At 43.9% G+C, this 17,500-nt stretch overlaps 1 protein-coding gene across 1 annotated transcript in view; it reads left to right on the top strand.

The window, feature by feature from the left end:
* Positions 1–17,500, top strand: part of pde4a (phosphodiesterase 4A, cAMP-specific) — a 137,819-nt gene that overhangs the window by 117,155 nt on the left and 3,164 nt on the right. The window contains exons 8-14 of the mRNA XM_063187220.1: positions 8,363–8,456; positions 12,190–12,353; positions 12,996–13,094; positions 13,865–14,029; positions 15,354–15,453; positions 16,226–16,380; positions 16,969–17,091. Of these exons, the coding sequence (XP_063043290.1) occupies positions 8,363–8,456; positions 12,190–12,353; positions 12,996–13,094; positions 13,865–14,029; positions 15,354–15,453; positions 16,226–16,380; positions 16,969–17,091 (900 nt within the window). The remainder of the gene's footprint in view (positions 1–8,362; positions 8,457–12,189; positions 12,354–12,995; positions 13,095–13,864; positions 14,030–15,353; positions 15,454–16,225; positions 16,381–16,968; positions 17,092–17,500) is intronic.

The raw sequence follows: 17,500 nt of genomic DNA, 5'->3' as shown, positions 1-17,500 counted from the left end.
GGCGTGCACAGACGTTTTGGGGGCATGTGCTGCGGGGGGCATGTGGCTGCCAGTGTTGCCAGATTGGGCGGGTGCCCGCCCAATTGGGCTACTTGGGATGAGCGTCTGCGGGTAAAAACGGGAAAAATTGTCCATTTGGCGTTTTTTTCAGCCGTTTTGGGCCCATAGAAGTCAATGTAATTTGTTGATTTTGGGCGGAATTTAGCGCATTTTGGCGGTTTTTGAGAAGCTTTTGGGCGGGATTTGGTCAGACACATCTGGCAACATTGGTGGCTGCCCTAGTAGGCTACAGAGGCTATATATCATATCGGGACATTATTGAACCATGCTTTTGATCTTGAAGCATTTGTACATTATCGTGCCAACATCAACACAGTAAATTGTGACAAAAAACTTTCAAAAAGGGCATTTTTTTGTCCAGGAGGGCAAAGGGGCAGGTGCTTTAGCACCACCTCGTCCCTATCTGCGCACAGCTATATGAACCTTTAGCTCAGTGGTATCCCACTGTGATTCCCATGTCCGAACTGGAGTAGGACCTGAGGTCACAGGTTCGAGCCCAGAGCGGTGGACTGCGCGGGTCGCATTACCTTGATTACACTGCTGCTAGACCCTGATGGGAGTGAGATTTAGGGGGATGAGTGTAACAGATTCCAACTAGCAAGTTAGTAACTGAGTTTGCAAGGTCGAAGATGACCTCGGTCATATCTTTTTTTTAAAAATATTTTTTTAGGGGTTTTTTGCCTTTATTTTTTGACAGGGCTGTGGAGGAGAGACAGGAAATGAGTAGGAGTGGAAGTGGAGTGGTCGGAAAATGACCTGGGCCAGAATCTAACCCGGGTCGCTGGCGTAGTAACCCAGTGCCCTACCATTAGGTCATGGCAGGGCCAACCTGCGCCATATCTTGATTTACCATTGGTAAATCATATATACCGCTTAACACACCGCTTGCAAATGGTGTCAAGGCCAGCTTTTGTCAGTAATGCAGGGGTGGGAAGCCTAATTTATGTCCCATGTGTTCCAGTAAGTCTTCAGTGAGTGTGTGTGTGTGTGTGTGTGCGTGCGTGCGTGCGTGCGTGCGTGCGTGTGCATTCGTGCACGTGGGCACTGTGCAGTCAGTGTGGCTTCCAAGTTCCCCTTTGGCGAAAACATAATTAAAATAGCTAGTAGACTGGGCCACATGTTACAGATCGCTAAAATAGAGCAGAGTGGCTCCACGTGCCTCCACCAGGGTGTGGGTCACTGTGACTCTGCAATAAAGAGAGTACGCAGAGATCCCTATTCTAGTGTTGGATTTTTTCCCCATATCACACTACAACAACGACAACAACCATGGCATCCACCACAATGTCAACAATATAGCTGACGTGCTGTCCTACAGTATGTACGTAGCTGTTGTATGTAGCTTGTTCATTTTGCCAAAGTACTGTACAAAGAGATTGCTATTACTGTATAATGTTGTATATTATAGGTTGTTTGGTAGTAAAGGACGTGTTGTACTGTAGTGTGTGTTATAGTGTGGGGTTTTTGGTCAGGAAGGCTTGAATCACTCCGTAGCAAGAGGGTCTAGAGTTGTCCCATTGAAGCTGTTGTACATTCAGTAGGGCCCAAAAATTGCTGCTTAGCCCCTGCTTGTGAGTTCTAGAAACTGCAGAACATCAATCAACTGTAATCATAGCAAAAGCAGTAAAACATTTTGTATATAGTAGTGCCTTTGGTACAGTAGGTTCTAAACATTGGCTATCATACACAGTAAAAAAAGAACTGTTGTTTTTACGGTAAACTGCTGGCAGCAGTGGTTGCCAAAGTCTACCCTTAAATAAATAACGGTTTATTTCCTTTTTACATTTTACGGTAAAATTATGGCAGCAGTGGTTGCCAAAGCCTACCGTTAAATAAATAACGGTATTATTTTTTCACATTTTACGGTAAAATTATGGCAGCAGTGGTTGGACAGATTATATTCAGGTGAGTTCAATTATAGAGTTACAATCAGACAACTGATTGGACTGATTATACTCAGGTGAGTTCAATTATAGAGTTGCAATCACAGACAACTGATTAGACTGATTCTACTCATTGGAGTCCAATAAACATCAACCTAATTAGATACCTAAATAAATGCCCAATTGCCAGATTGTCTAGTGCAGGGAGGTGGACCAGTCTAGTATCATCAATGAAGGGTATGCAAATGCATTCTTTATTTTAAAAAAGGCCTGAAAATAACCTTAAGGAAAATGAAGGCCAAAGCTAGCAGGGCAAGCAAGCTAACAAACAAGCTAGTTAGCAAGCCATGCAGCCACCCTTACAACGTGACCTGCTAGCCGGGCCGGCCAGGCCAGGCCAGGCCAGGCCAGGCCAGGCCAGCCGGCCGGCCGGCCTTACAGCCAGCCAGCCACCTAGCTAGCTAGCAACCAGTGAGCAGTACAATGCAACAGTCCCTGTTTAAATACATGTTCAAGTGAACCATGTGACCCGAGTGATGAAGCATTTGGCAGGTGCAGGCAGTTAATCATTGCATGACAGCCCTTAGCACTCAGGTGAGGTCAGGAATTGATTGACAGATTGATTTGGATGGGGTAGAATGACAGTTTCAAATAGACTGGGCTACTTCTAAGAGACTGAATCAAGGGATTACTGTCCCAGGTAGACTTTTTCAGATTACTGTGAAGATACAGATACACTGTGTAGTGTTGCTGCAACTCTTGATGTTTAGATTTTGGCTGAACACCAGTCTAACTCTGATCAATCTAACTCTGACAAATTTGCTGTATGTGTACACCAGTGAAAAATAAAGTCATGTACCGTTTCTTGACTACTTCATCTTCACTTAACGGTATTTTCCAATATTTTCTTTTCAGTGAACAGTTCAGTATTTTCTACATATTGACACCAGTGAAAAATAAAGTTATGTACCGTTTCTTGACTAGTTAATCTCACTTAATGGTATTTTCCAATATTTTCGTTTACAGAGAACAGTCCAGTATTTTCTACATATGACACTTGTCAAAAATAAAGTTATGTAGCGCTTTTTGACTCAATAGTAGCTTGCCGTATTTAGTACAGAGATAAACTGTTTTACATTTTACGGTCACTGTTGCAATTTGACAGTTTTTGACAGTTTTTTGCCGCAATTTCAACGGCATTTTTTACAGTGTAGACATAGATTCGAGCATGAAATCCAACAACATACAAGTGTTCACATCCATGGCATATAGGTTACCTTTAAACATTTTCAACATTCATCCTTTTCCTTGTTTAACGCTGACTGACATGTGACTCAGACTTGACTTGGACGCTAATCGTTTTGGACTCGGTCTTGTCTCTGACTGTGCATTTAGTACAGTAGGCCTATGTACAGTATGGTTTGTCCAGACAAATCTTGCAGATTCCCCAGGTGACGATAATGAAAGTGAAAGCTGTCATTGTGACACAGCACACAAGTGCACACTGCACACAACTAAATTGCACTCATGCCTCACCCATTGAAGGGGGCAGTCCTCAATGGCGCCCCAATGGAGCAGTGCAACGGAAAGGCACCATGCTCAGGGTACCTCAGCCATAGAGGAGGATGGGGCAGGGCACTGGTTAATTACTCCCCCCACCAACCTGCCGGGTAATAGTTGTATGTAACTGGATTGTTCTGTGCTGTTTCACTCTGTCTGCTATGAGTTATGCTGACTGTCTGCAGGGTCACCGCAGAGACTGGAGACAGCAGAGTCTCTCTGTCTCTCTGACAAGCTTGGTATAGTGGGAAAGGCCAAGAGTTTTTAATGAGCTACTGTGTATTGTTTTGACAGACTTTTGCAAGGCCAACATAAAGCATTACAGTAGTGTGATCTACTATGATAAACGTGTGGCATGTTTTTGAGTATCCTGTTAACGAGGTTTCAACATCTTGCAATGCTGTTTCATATGAGGTACTATAGGATTTTACATATTGGTGTACTGTAAGGTTTTGAAGCGTAAGTTAGACGGAAGAACTCCACCTTATCTCCATATCATATCTCAGTGTTGTCTTTGATTTGAGCGAAGGGCTCGGGCTTTAATTTGGCTTGAGCAGTGTCTTGTCCTCATAGCTGGAAGTCCATGGTATGTTTAACTGAAGAGGGTTAATAACTAAATATGGTGATACAATTTGCATTGTAGAAGTAAGGCACACCCAAAATATCGACTATTTCACTGTGAAGTATATGACAGGCTGACCGGATAATTCTGTTTTCCAGGGCGGTGTAAGTTGCTTATTTACGTACTTTCTGGTTTCTTAATAGCACAAATTAGGGCTCACTTTGGGTTGATGTTCTGTAACTAGAACAGACGGCATGTTTAATGATGAATTGAATTGCATGTACGGGAGTGTCCTTTCCTTTTATTAAGGAAAATCTCAGTTTCAGTGTCTCAGCTGTGTTATTGTTCTGCTCAAAACTCCCAATTGTAGTGCACTGTAAAACCTTAACAAGAAACCCTAGAGAATGGATTTTTGGGCATAACATCTGCATGCTTGCCAGCGATCATGCCGCCGCATGCCACACATGTAAGGTCACCACAACAGGCAGTAGCCTGGACCCACCACTCACAATATGAGGCTTTATTTCCCTTCTGTTTGAATCTTTGGGGTGGGCTTTGGCAGGATGGTGGAGACATGAAATGTCTGTGACTAACAAAAAACATCCATTTGATACTGGTCATAGCATGGACCAAGGCAGAGCAGAGCAGAGGCAAGCTGGACATTAGTGGTAATAAATCCAAATAATAATTGGTCCCACCTACGGCCCCTTAGCTATCTGAACCGAGCGATTCCAGACTAATGTTTTCATGTGCTAGTGTGGCTTGCCAGGCTACTAACACGATGCACCATATGAATAACTAAAAACGCAGATCAGATCAGGGCTATACTCGGCCAGAGTCCAGACTCAAGTGTGTTTTTTATGGACTTGGACTTGTCTTGGTCTTCTCATTATTGACATTCCTGCATTTCACACATTTTTACACTGACCGACATGTGCTTTGCAATCTAATCTTTTTGGACTCTGTCTTGTCTCTGACTCGAACCTCTTTGGACTCGAACTTGACTATTTTAGTCTTACTAAGGTGGACTTGACTACAGCCCTGCTGAAGATTTGTAATGTACAAATGTCTTGCGTCTCGCACACTCACTGTTAGTATGGTCACATAATATGCATAAAATACAAACATGATACATGCATGTGCATTATGCTCATATCACCAAGATATTCCATACATAACGCCCTAAATAGTGAGTGAGATGATAGGCTATTTTATAGGCCTCCTCAGTACCAGCAACTGGGTTAACCTGAAAATGCTTCTCTTGGGTAACTGTGCCAGACTATGCTATCATTGTGGGTATTAGGCTGCCGAGGTAGTTTGATTCATGGCGAAATGTAGGCCACCGTACAGCTCCTGCACTGTGTGCACAAGGAGGGTAACATATCATCCTTTGTTTGAAATGTGGTTTAAAAGTATATTATGTAGGAAGTGATTTTGCATTTATAGTGACAGTTATAGCTCATTAGAGTACATGCACATGTCTCCTCACTGAGGCCAGGTGCGGGACAAAAGAGCATCTATCAGGGAGAATTTAGTCTGCGGACTGCAGCTGTCTACCCTTTTCACCTTATATCTCTTTATCCCACTTCTTTTTTTAAAAATATATATTTTTTGGTCTTTTAGACTTAATTAGTGACAGGAGAGACACCTGGATCGAACCTGGATCGGCCGCGTAGCCTCAGGAAACATTTAGGAGAGAGAGAGACGCGGAAGGGTCGGCAAAGGACCCAGGCCGGAATCGAACCTGGTTTGGCCGCGTAGCAGACGAGTGCCCTACCGTTAGGCCTTGGTAGGGCCTTTATCCCACTTCTTTACCTGAAGCCATCAGGTCTTCATCAGGCATGTTGATGCAACACCCAGATGAAGTCGAAACATTGTATTGCTTGAAATAAAGTTGGAGTTGGAGTAGTGTGTGCAGACAGACTTCCCTTAGCAGTTATACCTCATTGTGAACACCCTGACGAAGTCGAAACATTGTATGTTTGAAATAAAGTTGGAGTTGGAGTAGTGTGTGCAGACAGACTTCCCTTAGCAGTTATAGTAGCTCATCCACTGATTACAGGCACCAAATACAACACAGTTTCTATGGGTGACTTGTCGGAGTGAAATATTTTTTCAGTGGAGATTTCAAGGTTTTGGGACTTAAGTAGTGTGTGTGTGTGTGTGTGTGTGTGTGTGTGTGTGTGTGTGTGTGTGTGTGTGTGTGTGTGTGTGTGTGTGTGTGTGTGTGTGTGTGTGTGTGTGTGTGTGTGTGTGTGTGTGTGTGTGTGTGTGTCTCAGCGTCAGACAGAGCAGCTTGTGTGAGTCAGTGTGTTTCTTCATGACTTCTTGACTGTCTGTCTGTTTGTTGCCTGCATACACATCAGCCATGTGCAGACGGCGTCGCGTGTGCGTGCCGTGTGTGCATGCTCGTGCTCCGTGTTTACTTGATTCTGAGCAATCAGCGGCATGCTGTCTTATCTCTATATTTAGGGCCACGCAGATGAAATATTAAATGTCCCGACGGTGCTCCACTTTGCCACAGGTCCCATTAGCGCTCAGCCTCTCCTGCTCGTGCTCGGCTGTGTACAGTACCGTGCTGTTCACAGTACTGTACCGTACATAACACGGCTCTGGTCATGAGGAAAAAAACAAAAATGACGAGGGAAATGGAATTATTACGTGCAAAACACAGATTACTGCACTGACACAATGCAGCAAGGACACAGAGGCCAAGAAACAACCGGTCAGTGGCAGTGTGTGATGTAGAAAGGACCTGAGACAGTGAGAGACAGACAGAGAGGAGGAGGAGAGGAAAGCAAAACAGAGAGAGAGAGAGAGAGAGAGATAGAAAGAGAGAGAGAGAGAGAGAGAGAGAGAGAGAGAGAGAGAGAGAGAGAGAGAGAGATGGAGACAAGGAGACATGAGGAGAGAGAAAGATAGAATGAGAGATGAGAAATGCAGTATGAGGACAAGGCAGGGAGAAGGATTGCGGCTGAATTGTCGAGAGAGAGAGAGAGAGAGAGAGAGAGAGAGAGAGAGAGAGAGAGAGAGAGAGAAATAGAGAGAAAGAGAGAGAAAGAAAGAAAGAGAGACGAAGAGAGACTGAGAGAGAGACTGAGTGTGATGCGAAGGAGATAAGAAGGGAGTGAGACCTGAAGGGATGGATGGATGGATTGATGGATGGATGGATAGAAGGGTAGATGAATGGGGTGGGAAAGGTTTGACCTTGGGAAAGGTGGATGTTCAGCAGACACCTGCTGTACTGCGAGCTGAGCGGAGTGTCACCCAGCCAGTCACCTCTCTCCCGTCATGCTGCAGGGGGGACTGGGAGGAGGAGGAGGCAGTTGCTAGGGAAACCTCGCTGTTACCATGGTGATGATAATGTGTGAAGGATCAGTCAGTAGGACAGATGAATTGGCCGAAATGCTCCGAGTGCTACACTGTGGATCCGCAGAAATCGCGTGTAGTGTGTGTGTGTGTGTGTGTGTGTGTGTGTGTGTGTGTGTGTGTGTGTGTGTGTGTGTGTGTGTGTGTGTGTGTGTGTGTGTGTGTGTGTGTGTGCGCGCGTGCATGAGTGTGTGTGTGTGTGGTCATATGTTTGTGTTTTCATACTGTACGTACTGCTGTCATGATGCAGAGATGATAGTTCATTGTGTGAAACTAGAATTGATGACGTGGTTATTATGACACACTATGCAGATGAAACGTTCAAACCACATCAGCATGGCAATTCAGAGAATGCTCCGAGTGCTACACTGTGGATCCGCAGAAATCGCGTGCTGTGTGTGTGTGTGTGTGTGTGTGTGTGTGTGTGTGTGTGTGTGTGTGTGTGTGTGTGTGTGTGTGTGTGTGTGTGTGTGTGTGTGTGTGTGTGTGTGTGTGTGTGCGTGCGTGCGTGCGTGCGTGCGTACGTGCGTGCGTGCATGTGTGCGTGCATGTGTGTGTGAGAGAGAGAGAGTCTGAATATCTATGAGCGAGCTTATTATCATTTCTCTCGTACTGTAACATTCTGCACCACACATAATCCATTAAATGTCAGGCCAATAGCAAAGACATGTTCCTCAGCCAGGTGAACAAATCCCCAGTATTTATGGTAATGATTTGCGATGTGTACATAGCATTTAAGGAACATTTCAGGACGTCGCTCAATACAAGAAGGTCACGGAGCCCTGGAGCATCTGTCTGTGCTGACAAACGTGTGTGTGTGTGTGTGTGTGTGTGTGTGTGTGTGTGTGTGTGTGTGTGTGTGTGTGTGTGTGTGTGTGTGTGTGTGTGTGTGTGTGTGTGTGTGTGTGTGTGTGTTTACTGTGTCCAGTTTAAGCGGATGCTGAACAGGGAGCTGTCTCACTTGTCGGAGATGAGTCGCTCTGGGAACCAGGTGTCTGAATACATCTCCACCACTTTCCTCGGTAAGTATGTGTGTGTGTGTGTGTGTGTTTGTGTGTGTGTGTGTGTGTGTGTGTGTGTGTGCGCGCGCGAGTGAGTTTGTGTGCGCGCGTGTGCGTGCATGTTTGTGTCTACCATAGGTGTGCTTTGTACCCACCCCCCACCTTTCCCATATCTGAATACATCAGTGCAACCTCCAACCCCCCCACCACCACCAAAACAAAAACATGTGCCCCAAAGCCCACGCAGAACCATAGTCACATGACCACAGCTGTCAATCACGAGCGATCACATGACCCACAGCTGTCTCCTGTCATCCGTCGTAACCTTGGCACCATTCTTTGTACGAGTCTGTCTGTGCTTGTGTGTATTCTGTGTGTGTGTATTCTGTGTGTGTGTGTGTGCGTGTGCGTGTGTATGTGTGTGTGTGTGTGTGTGTCTGTGTGTGTGTGTGTGTGTCCTGTAGTTGTGTATGTGTGTGTCTGGGTACACACCTGATTGTGTATGTATTTGTGTATTTCCGTGCTTGTGTGTGTATTGTGTTTATGCATGTGTGTGTATTCCATGTGTGTGTGTGAGTGTATTTGTGTGTGATTGTGTGCACATTTTTATGTATACTATGTATAGTGCACAGCAATAATAAATACACCCCTTTTGAATATTATTTCAATAAGTACACAAGTTAATATCAAAATATGCATAGTAAGTTTCATCTGTTGAGCTTACAATAGAAAAGTAAGGTTAATAATAACACAACTTACATGTCATACTTCCATTTTTGTGAAATTATGATGGTGCTAAAGTGAGTACTTCCCTATGTTTACATTCCATAGAGAGGGCCATGATCTGCTTCTGTACTCACAGTACATGTTGTCTACATGTTGCTTTTGGTGAAATTCAGCTTCCCAATGTTGACGGCACTCATGATGCCCAAAGCCACGTCAGTCCCACAACAATGACTAAGCACTTTTCTTTGTATTGCTCACATGGTTATCACCACATATTCTTGACACCATCTAAAGCAAATTTGTTTATCATGGTCTCATCAGAGACAAGCAGACTGAGTATATGGGTTGCTGGAACCATGTCCTGTGGTCTGATGACACCAAGATAAAGATACTATTATTCTTATTCTTATTCTTATTCTTATTCTTATTCTTATTCTTATTCTTATTCTTATTCTTATTACCTCTGCCAAGGAGGTTATGTTTTCGGTCGCATTGGTTTGTCTGTTTGTCAGAAGGTTAACTCAAAGAGTTCTGAATGGGTTTGGATGAAATGGCAAAAGGAACAAGATCTTAAATTCTTCATCATTGCGGGATAGGGTGAATTTTGACATTCCAATTTCTAACTCCACAAAAAGAAGGCTGAAAGACTTCAAGATTCAAGATTCAAGATTCAAGATTTTTTTTAATAGTCCCGAAGGAAATTTGTCTTGGACATACATAGCTGCCACATACACACAACATACACATGACGCCAAAAAAACAAAAACAACAATAAACACACACATACATAGAAACACTCAAGTGCATATCCACCACAGCCCACCACCCGCATACATACATGGCATTACAGGATGGTAGTTGTTAATGACCTGCGTTCAGTAGGTTAACAGAAACAGGGACAAAAGAAAACCTATACCTATTCAGAAACCTTTTCTTGTTTTTAACTGGTACTCTGAATCGCCTGCCAGAGGGTAGCAGCTCATATTCTGGGTACAGAACATGAAGAAGAAGGGTGTAACAGTCAAATGTTCTATCAAGCCACTTCCTTGGCGGAGGTTCATCTTGCGTGTATTCTCCCCTCTGGAACGTCGCCACACCCCTCTTGCTTAACTCTGAAAAACAGCGTGTAGCCCAACATGGGCGTGATATCTGCTAAATGGGGGATGAGTCTTCACAAAGTTCATCAGTTGTAGCTAGCAAGAAACCATGGCGCATGGATTTTCAGATCAACCATGTGAAAACCTTGATAGTCCGTTGAAATCCAAAACTGAACTTTAACTTTGAATTTAAAACCACGTGCCAAAAGTCCTCGTGCAAAAGCATTTCAAAATCTAACCTCCGCTCCTTTTCACAAACACAAGGCGAGTAGTGGAGGTGAGATAATGAGGTGGACACACGATGTGTCCCATTCGCGGGAACTGCAGCTCAGCGTTTTGGAGCGCACAGCAACAGGTTGATTGAAATAATAAACATCATGAAACGTTTTGTTAAATGGAGTTTGATGTGTTGCCTACAATACCGGAGATTAAAAACTTATTTAAAATGCTGGTCATTGCCTCTTAATTCCCCCAGTAACAAACATTGTATATGCTGACTTTTAAAAGCGCTTCTCCACGTGTCACACAGCAGCAACGTGACATTAATATTATGTGAAAGGACAGAAAAGGAGCCTTCCATTGATACCCACGCATCCTTACATTCTACGAAGCGATGTCAACACAAATATTGATTGCAAACGTGTGTGCAAAATCTGAGACTTTATATTCTGTCGCAGGCATGCATGCAAAACACGCAGCTGATGGGGTGTAATGTGTAACCAGAGGCGAAATGCCAAATATATGCTCTGATATGTAGGCCTTCCTTTTTACGTGTAGCTGTTATGAGCTTCAGTAAATATGTTTGTGTCTTAAAAAACAGACAGGACAACATGCAATAGGTTGATGGGGACTTGACTTTGTATGTCGGGGACCAGTCCAGGAAGTTTAATAGCCTACATGCACATATGCACGAGTTCCAATAAATAACAAAAGTGGAGAAGTTGCAATAAAAAGCATTTACTTAGCGTGGCTACAACATAATAAAAAGGGTGTAGATTTGTGTTTTTGAATAGGCCTAAATTGGATGGCTGTCCAGACGATTGGAACAACATTATACTCATAACGGACAGCATTATATTTGGTCTGACATGCCTTGTCTTCTTGCGCATGGTGCAACGAGGTTGACGCTTTGGTTGCAGTTCGTGGGCACAAAATAATATGATCCTCATACTTATTAATGAATTGCTTGCATTTACTTGTAAGTTCACAAATATGAGAACATGTTATGGGGCCACAGGTAATGTGGAATTGTGTAGTTTAGAAATAGGATTACTGAGAATTGAATTTCGATTTGGACTCACGCTGACTGTACTAACGGAACATCAACAAAATATACCATGTAAAATGTTCAAAATGCGAGCGAAGCGAAAATCAAACGCAATATTACATTTTGCCTCATAGTGGCGTTTGACCTTACTACAGCCCTTTGATGTGCGTAAAGGCAAACGCACGTAAGTGGACGGGAGAATGAGCTTAGAATTAATTTACATGAAAAACTCCCTCCCTTTGGTCCCACCCAAAGTGCGCAACTGGTGAAATCCCGCGTAAACCCTTCTTAGTCACAGACTTGAGTAAGCGCGGAGGCGCTGTTGCACGCTTTTTTTGACTTACACGGGTGGGAGAATACAGCCCTTAATTAGTAGCTTTTAAATTTTACTGTACTGTGTTGCCCTAACAGCTTATGGACCTGGATGACTAGACTCTACGTATAGGCCATATTGTGTTTTGTGTGTCTTTGATGTGCGTTTACATGTGGATTGTGGAGAAGTGTCATGCAAGACAAATATCTGTGCAAACAGACGATAAAGTTAATCTTATCTTATCTTATCTTATCTTTATCTTATCTATATCTTGTCTTGTCTTGTCTTGTCTTGTCTTATCTTATCTTATTCTTGCTCTTATTCTTATTCTTATTCATGTGTGTCCCTCAGATAAGCAGAATGATGTGGAGATTCCGTCCCCCACGCTGCCAGACGCGGAGAAGCCCATGTGTCGCATCAGCGGCGTGAAGAAGCTGACCCACAGCTCCAGCCTCACCATCTCCTCGCTGCCTCGCTTCGGAGTCAAGACCGAGCACGAGGAGTCCTTGGCCAGGGTACAAACGCAGGCACTCACATGGAGAAACACGTACATGCATGCTGTACATGTGGACATTATGTATTATCAAACTGACTTACTGACACACCATCTCTCTCTGTCTCTCTCTCTCTCTCTCTCTCTCACTCACTCACTCACTCACTCACTCACTCACTCACTCACACACACACACACACACACACACACACACACACACACACACACACACACACACACACACACACACACACACACACACACACACACACACACACACACACACACACAATCCCTACATACTGTACATTGGGACTTGAGGAAAACATCAAACTTTTACACACACACACACACACACACACACACACACACACACACACACACACACACACACACACACACACACACACACACACACACACACACACACACACACACACACACACACACACACACACACACACACACACACACACACACACACACACACACACAGTGCAGTACAGAACAGAACAGAGCAAAGAGTGCTTCCCAATAACCTTACAAGCTGATTTGGCGTGGTGGAAGAGACAGTGGCCAGGAGCACGTGTTGGTGCTTGAATAATACATGTGTGTTTTCCTGTGCTGTGTTTTCCTGTGCTGTGCCGTGATGTGCGCCTCACAGGAGCTGGATGACTTGAACAAGTGGGGCCTTAACATCTTCCATGTGGCCGAGTACTCTAACAACAGGCCTCTCAGCTGCATCATGTATGCCATATTCCAGGTGCGTGCTTTCGATTTTCATGAAATGGCTTAGGCCCTAAATTTATTGTAAATATGCTTGCGTGCATTCAATCTTCATTGCTCCTATTACTCATCTTGAAGCCTGATGGGAACTTGATAGGAACATGATAGTACTGTATAACATGATAGTATGTATGACCTCCAAGGCAGAACCAGCCACTCATACTGCACGTTATTTGTAATAGAGTCTGGCTGTGCAGCAGTGCAAAATGTTTGCTTACATTTGCTTTTCTCACTTAAAACTCTATGTCCATGAATTCTTTGCCCATAGCGTCCATGGTGGAGCCAGTCCTTCGTGCTACAGTACACACGTATATTTTGTAATAGAAGGTCTGGCTCTGTTGGATTGAAAATTTTACTTTCTGGAGGTTCTGTAGATGTTTGAAACAATTGAAACTGCTTTTTTTCTGACTGATAATGAGACATACCCTACACAGATTTTAGGCTAACTGCTGCATACATGCTTAACATGTTTTTTATGTATGAGAAACGCCACCTTGTCACATTTGCTATTCCTATGTCAAGCCCAGTTAATGCATCTGATAAGCTTTTAATGAACATCAAAAGCTTATCAAATTGAATATCAAAATCATTGCACAACACCACACAGTACTTATGTAGCCTGTTTGCTTTTAAGGCAATGATTAGTGACATAAAACAATTGATGTTAAGTGGGAACATTTGTCCAAATGTTTCACATGGCACTAAATGGAGATGTTTGTCTTTCTATTTCATTTTCGTGTCGTGAAGGAGCGAGATTTGTTCAAGACATTCCAGATTCCCATGGACACGTTTGTGACATACGTGATGACGCTGGAGGACCATTACCATGCCAACGTGGCCTACCACAACAGTCTGCATGCCGCCGATGTCACCCAGTCTACACATGTGCTGCTGTCCACTCCAGCCCTTGATGTAAGTGTCCACCAATAGGGTTTTCAGGCCGACCAGAACGGAGCCGGTGCCGGTGCCCGCACCAGTTGCGTTCGGCACTTAAGTGCTCATCTGCGAACCACCCGTGTTCATACCGGGCTCTATACTTTTTCCGCACGTGACTGTGTTATCCGGATGAACCTGCTGACGGCCACGTTGTTGTCAAGTCTCGTATAGAAAGTATTGTGCGGTTCGCATTGCGAACTAACTTTCTGGTTCGCAAACGCTAATTTCTGTGGTGTGAACACGACTGCCGGTTCACGATTAGGTGCGGGAATAGGCACCGGCGCGGTTCTCAGTCAGCCTGAATGCGCCCTAAGAGTCTTACAACAAGATTCTTACATCTATGAACAGCAGTCATACTTTGTTGGTGTCTCGAGCAATCCACTTTAACCCATTTAAGACGAAGGGACCTGCAAAAAAACGCCTGCTGAATGCCTAAGCCCTTTTTGGGAAAATGTGCCCTTGGCATATGAAAAAACCTAAATATCTCGGCCTCCCAAGCACATAAAAACATGAAATGTCTTCATTCAGCTGTAACATACTTTTTTAACACACATTTTTATATAAAATCTGAAATCTCATGAGCCTGAACGCTGTAACTACTGTATGTCGCTTGAGGCACCTAGGTCAATGCCGCGTATACGCAGCATCAATCATCAATGGGTTAAGTCAGCGCTTCCCAAACTTTTCCCCCCATGTACCCCCTTTTACATTTCAATATGGTTCGTGCACCCCATAAGCTAATGTTGCACCGCCGCACATTTTGGGTAATCCTGATTTCCAGTGGACCTGACGTTTTTTTCCGCCATCATTACAATGGAACTTATTGCATGACAAGTCTAGGAGTTATAAATTACACTTCAGATGGATCCTTCCAGCATACAATTCATCAAACAATTAACCTGACGTTCATTAATGCTGGATAAAAAACACACATATCCAGCTCGCGCACCCCCTTGTGACAGGCCGCACACCCCCAGGGGTGCACGCACCACAGTTTTGGAAACCCTGGGGGTTTAAGGGGTTGTTGCCAGCCTCCTGATGACATCTGATCTGAGGACCTTGAAGCCCTATGTTTTTTTCCTTATGTTTCCCTATGTATACTAGATCTCTGACTACTCAAGACTCTCTATTTTCATACATATATAGAATGTGTTTGACTGAAACATGTCTGATTGCTAGAGGCTGTACATAACAGTTCCAAACTCAGGCGCAATGTAAGGTTCTCTCTGTTGAATGCCGGCGACTTGTGTCACGGGTAGCAACAATGGTTTGAGTGTGTTTACTCTGTGGCTGCCTGCAGGCTGTCTTCACTGACCTTGAGATCCTGGCTGCATTGTTCGCTGCCGCCATTCATGACGTGGACCATCCTGGAGTCTCCAACCAGTTCCTCATCAATACAAGTAAGGTCAACTCGGAACTAGAGCTCCATGCTTGTGTACTGGTACATGCAAGCATACTCAACATGCACACGCTCACATAGAGGCGTGTAAGGGTCTTTGACGTTTTAGTAGTTGCACATGTCACGGTGGTTCAACCACAGCTAATGCCACTATTGTATGGATTTTGCTTTGTTTTTAGTGTATTATCTAAGAAGCATATTCATTGCAATATATTAATTACCAATTACCAATTAATTTATGGGCATTAGCTGTGGTTGTACCACCTGATTTTTCAGTCCAAAAAAAACCCCATCACTGACCCATAAACAGACCCATTTGAATAGTTACTATAGCCAACCTACAATACATACAGTATCCCAGTTTGAGACCAATACATAGAAATGTACGTTTTGGCTACTCTGGTTCAATGCTCTTCATTTCCTAAAATCAGAGAACACTGAAAAGGCAGAGATAGCCAACTTGGTCAGACTGACTGGGTCATGAACTTTCATGCAGTGTCACAAGAAGTATGGGTGGTCCAAGGCTACTCCGATGCATCAAATGAAACTGTAGCCCCACAACGCACGCTGTTCCACCCGTGGAACGCTGTAATAGTCATTGAAAAGTGAACTACTACCATAGTACTACTCTACTATGACATAACACAGGATCATTGCCACTCTTGTAATAAATGTGCAAATCTATAACGTCGTGTCTTAACATGTTAAAACTGTGCACTGACTGTGTAATGGCTCTTGATTAGTCTTGATTGATGTCCAACTCCCTGTTCCAGACTCAGAGCTGGCGCTGATGTACAACGACGAGTCTGTTCTGGAGAACCATCACCTGGCCGTGGGCTTCAAGCTGCTGCACGAGGAGAACTGCGACATATTCCAGAGCCTCAGTAAGAGGCAGCGGCAGAGCCTTCGCAAACTCGTCATTGACATGGTGAGGACTCGGGTCGTAAACACTCCACCTTATCTGAAAGCCATAGTTCCTGTTCAGGAAGTCGCTGACAGTTCCCTCTGCACCACAGGGCTACAAAAATGCATGCTACACGTTTATAAGTTACAAGGCAATGTCTATATCACCCTGTAAGTGGTGGTAACATCCATGAGAAATATCAGTATACCGTGCGAAGACGGCGGTGCCCAAGGCTGGGCCAAGCCAAAAGGCTGAACATCTAGTGCTCATATCTCTGATTTTGTACTCATGATATGACATCAGCTGATTGTGAAGCTTACCAAGCAGTTTGAAAGTGACATCATTCACTGCAGATTTCTGTACCATTGTCTTTGCCATATTGATAGTGCAAGCAATGTCATACTCCATCGTTATGTTTTAAACCATTAATTTATTTTATTTTTTTGACATAGTTTTACAATTCATCATTTTGCCTATACTTTACATGAATTTTCATATTTCTCAAGTGGTGTCTGAAGCACTGTATTGCTAGATGTTTTCACCTCTACAATGGAAGAAGTCACAGGTCGAACATCATCTGATGTGTGACTGTGTGGCGTCATCTCCTTTTAGGTATTGGCCACCGACATGTCCAAACACATGAGCCTGTTGGCTGACCTGAAGACGATGGTGGAGACCAAGAAAGTCACGAGCTCTGGAGTTCTGATGCTGGACCACTACACAGATCGTATCCAGGTAACATATCATGTCGAAGACGTAATGTTGAATGTGAAAGCATGGAAGCAAGTAGGAATTAGGTTAAAATTCTTGATGGAAAGGGGAAGAGTTTGAAAGTAGGACCATCTAGGGAAAAGTAATGAAAGAGGATGTAGTCAAGTATTGCTTCTTGTTGCATTGGCTCAAGAAATTTCCAACAAAAACTTTCTCTGTGTGCACGTTGTTCTGTGTGCTCCTGAGTCCTGTATCATGTGAAACATTTATGCCTCACCGATGCGCACCAACAGGCAACTCAATGGGGGCTGTATAGGGAGATAGTAGGCCTACCATGCACAGGGTACCTCAGACATGGAGGAGGATGGACTTACTAGATTGCTGTTTTAAGAAACATTTTGGGGATTTATTGCCTTCATTAGGATAGTACAGT

This window comes from Engraulis encrasicolus, chromosome 2, assembly GCF_034702125.1.
Source record: "Engraulis encrasicolus isolate BLACKSEA-1 chromosome 2, IST_EnEncr_1.0, whole genome shotgun sequence".
In the NCBI taxonomy this organism is placed as follows: Eukaryota; Metazoa; Chordata; class Actinopteri; order Clupeiformes; family Engraulidae; genus Engraulis; species Engraulis encrasicolus.
The sequence above is the reverse complement of the archived record's forward strand: the minus strand, read 5'-3'. Positions and strand labels throughout refer to the sequence as shown.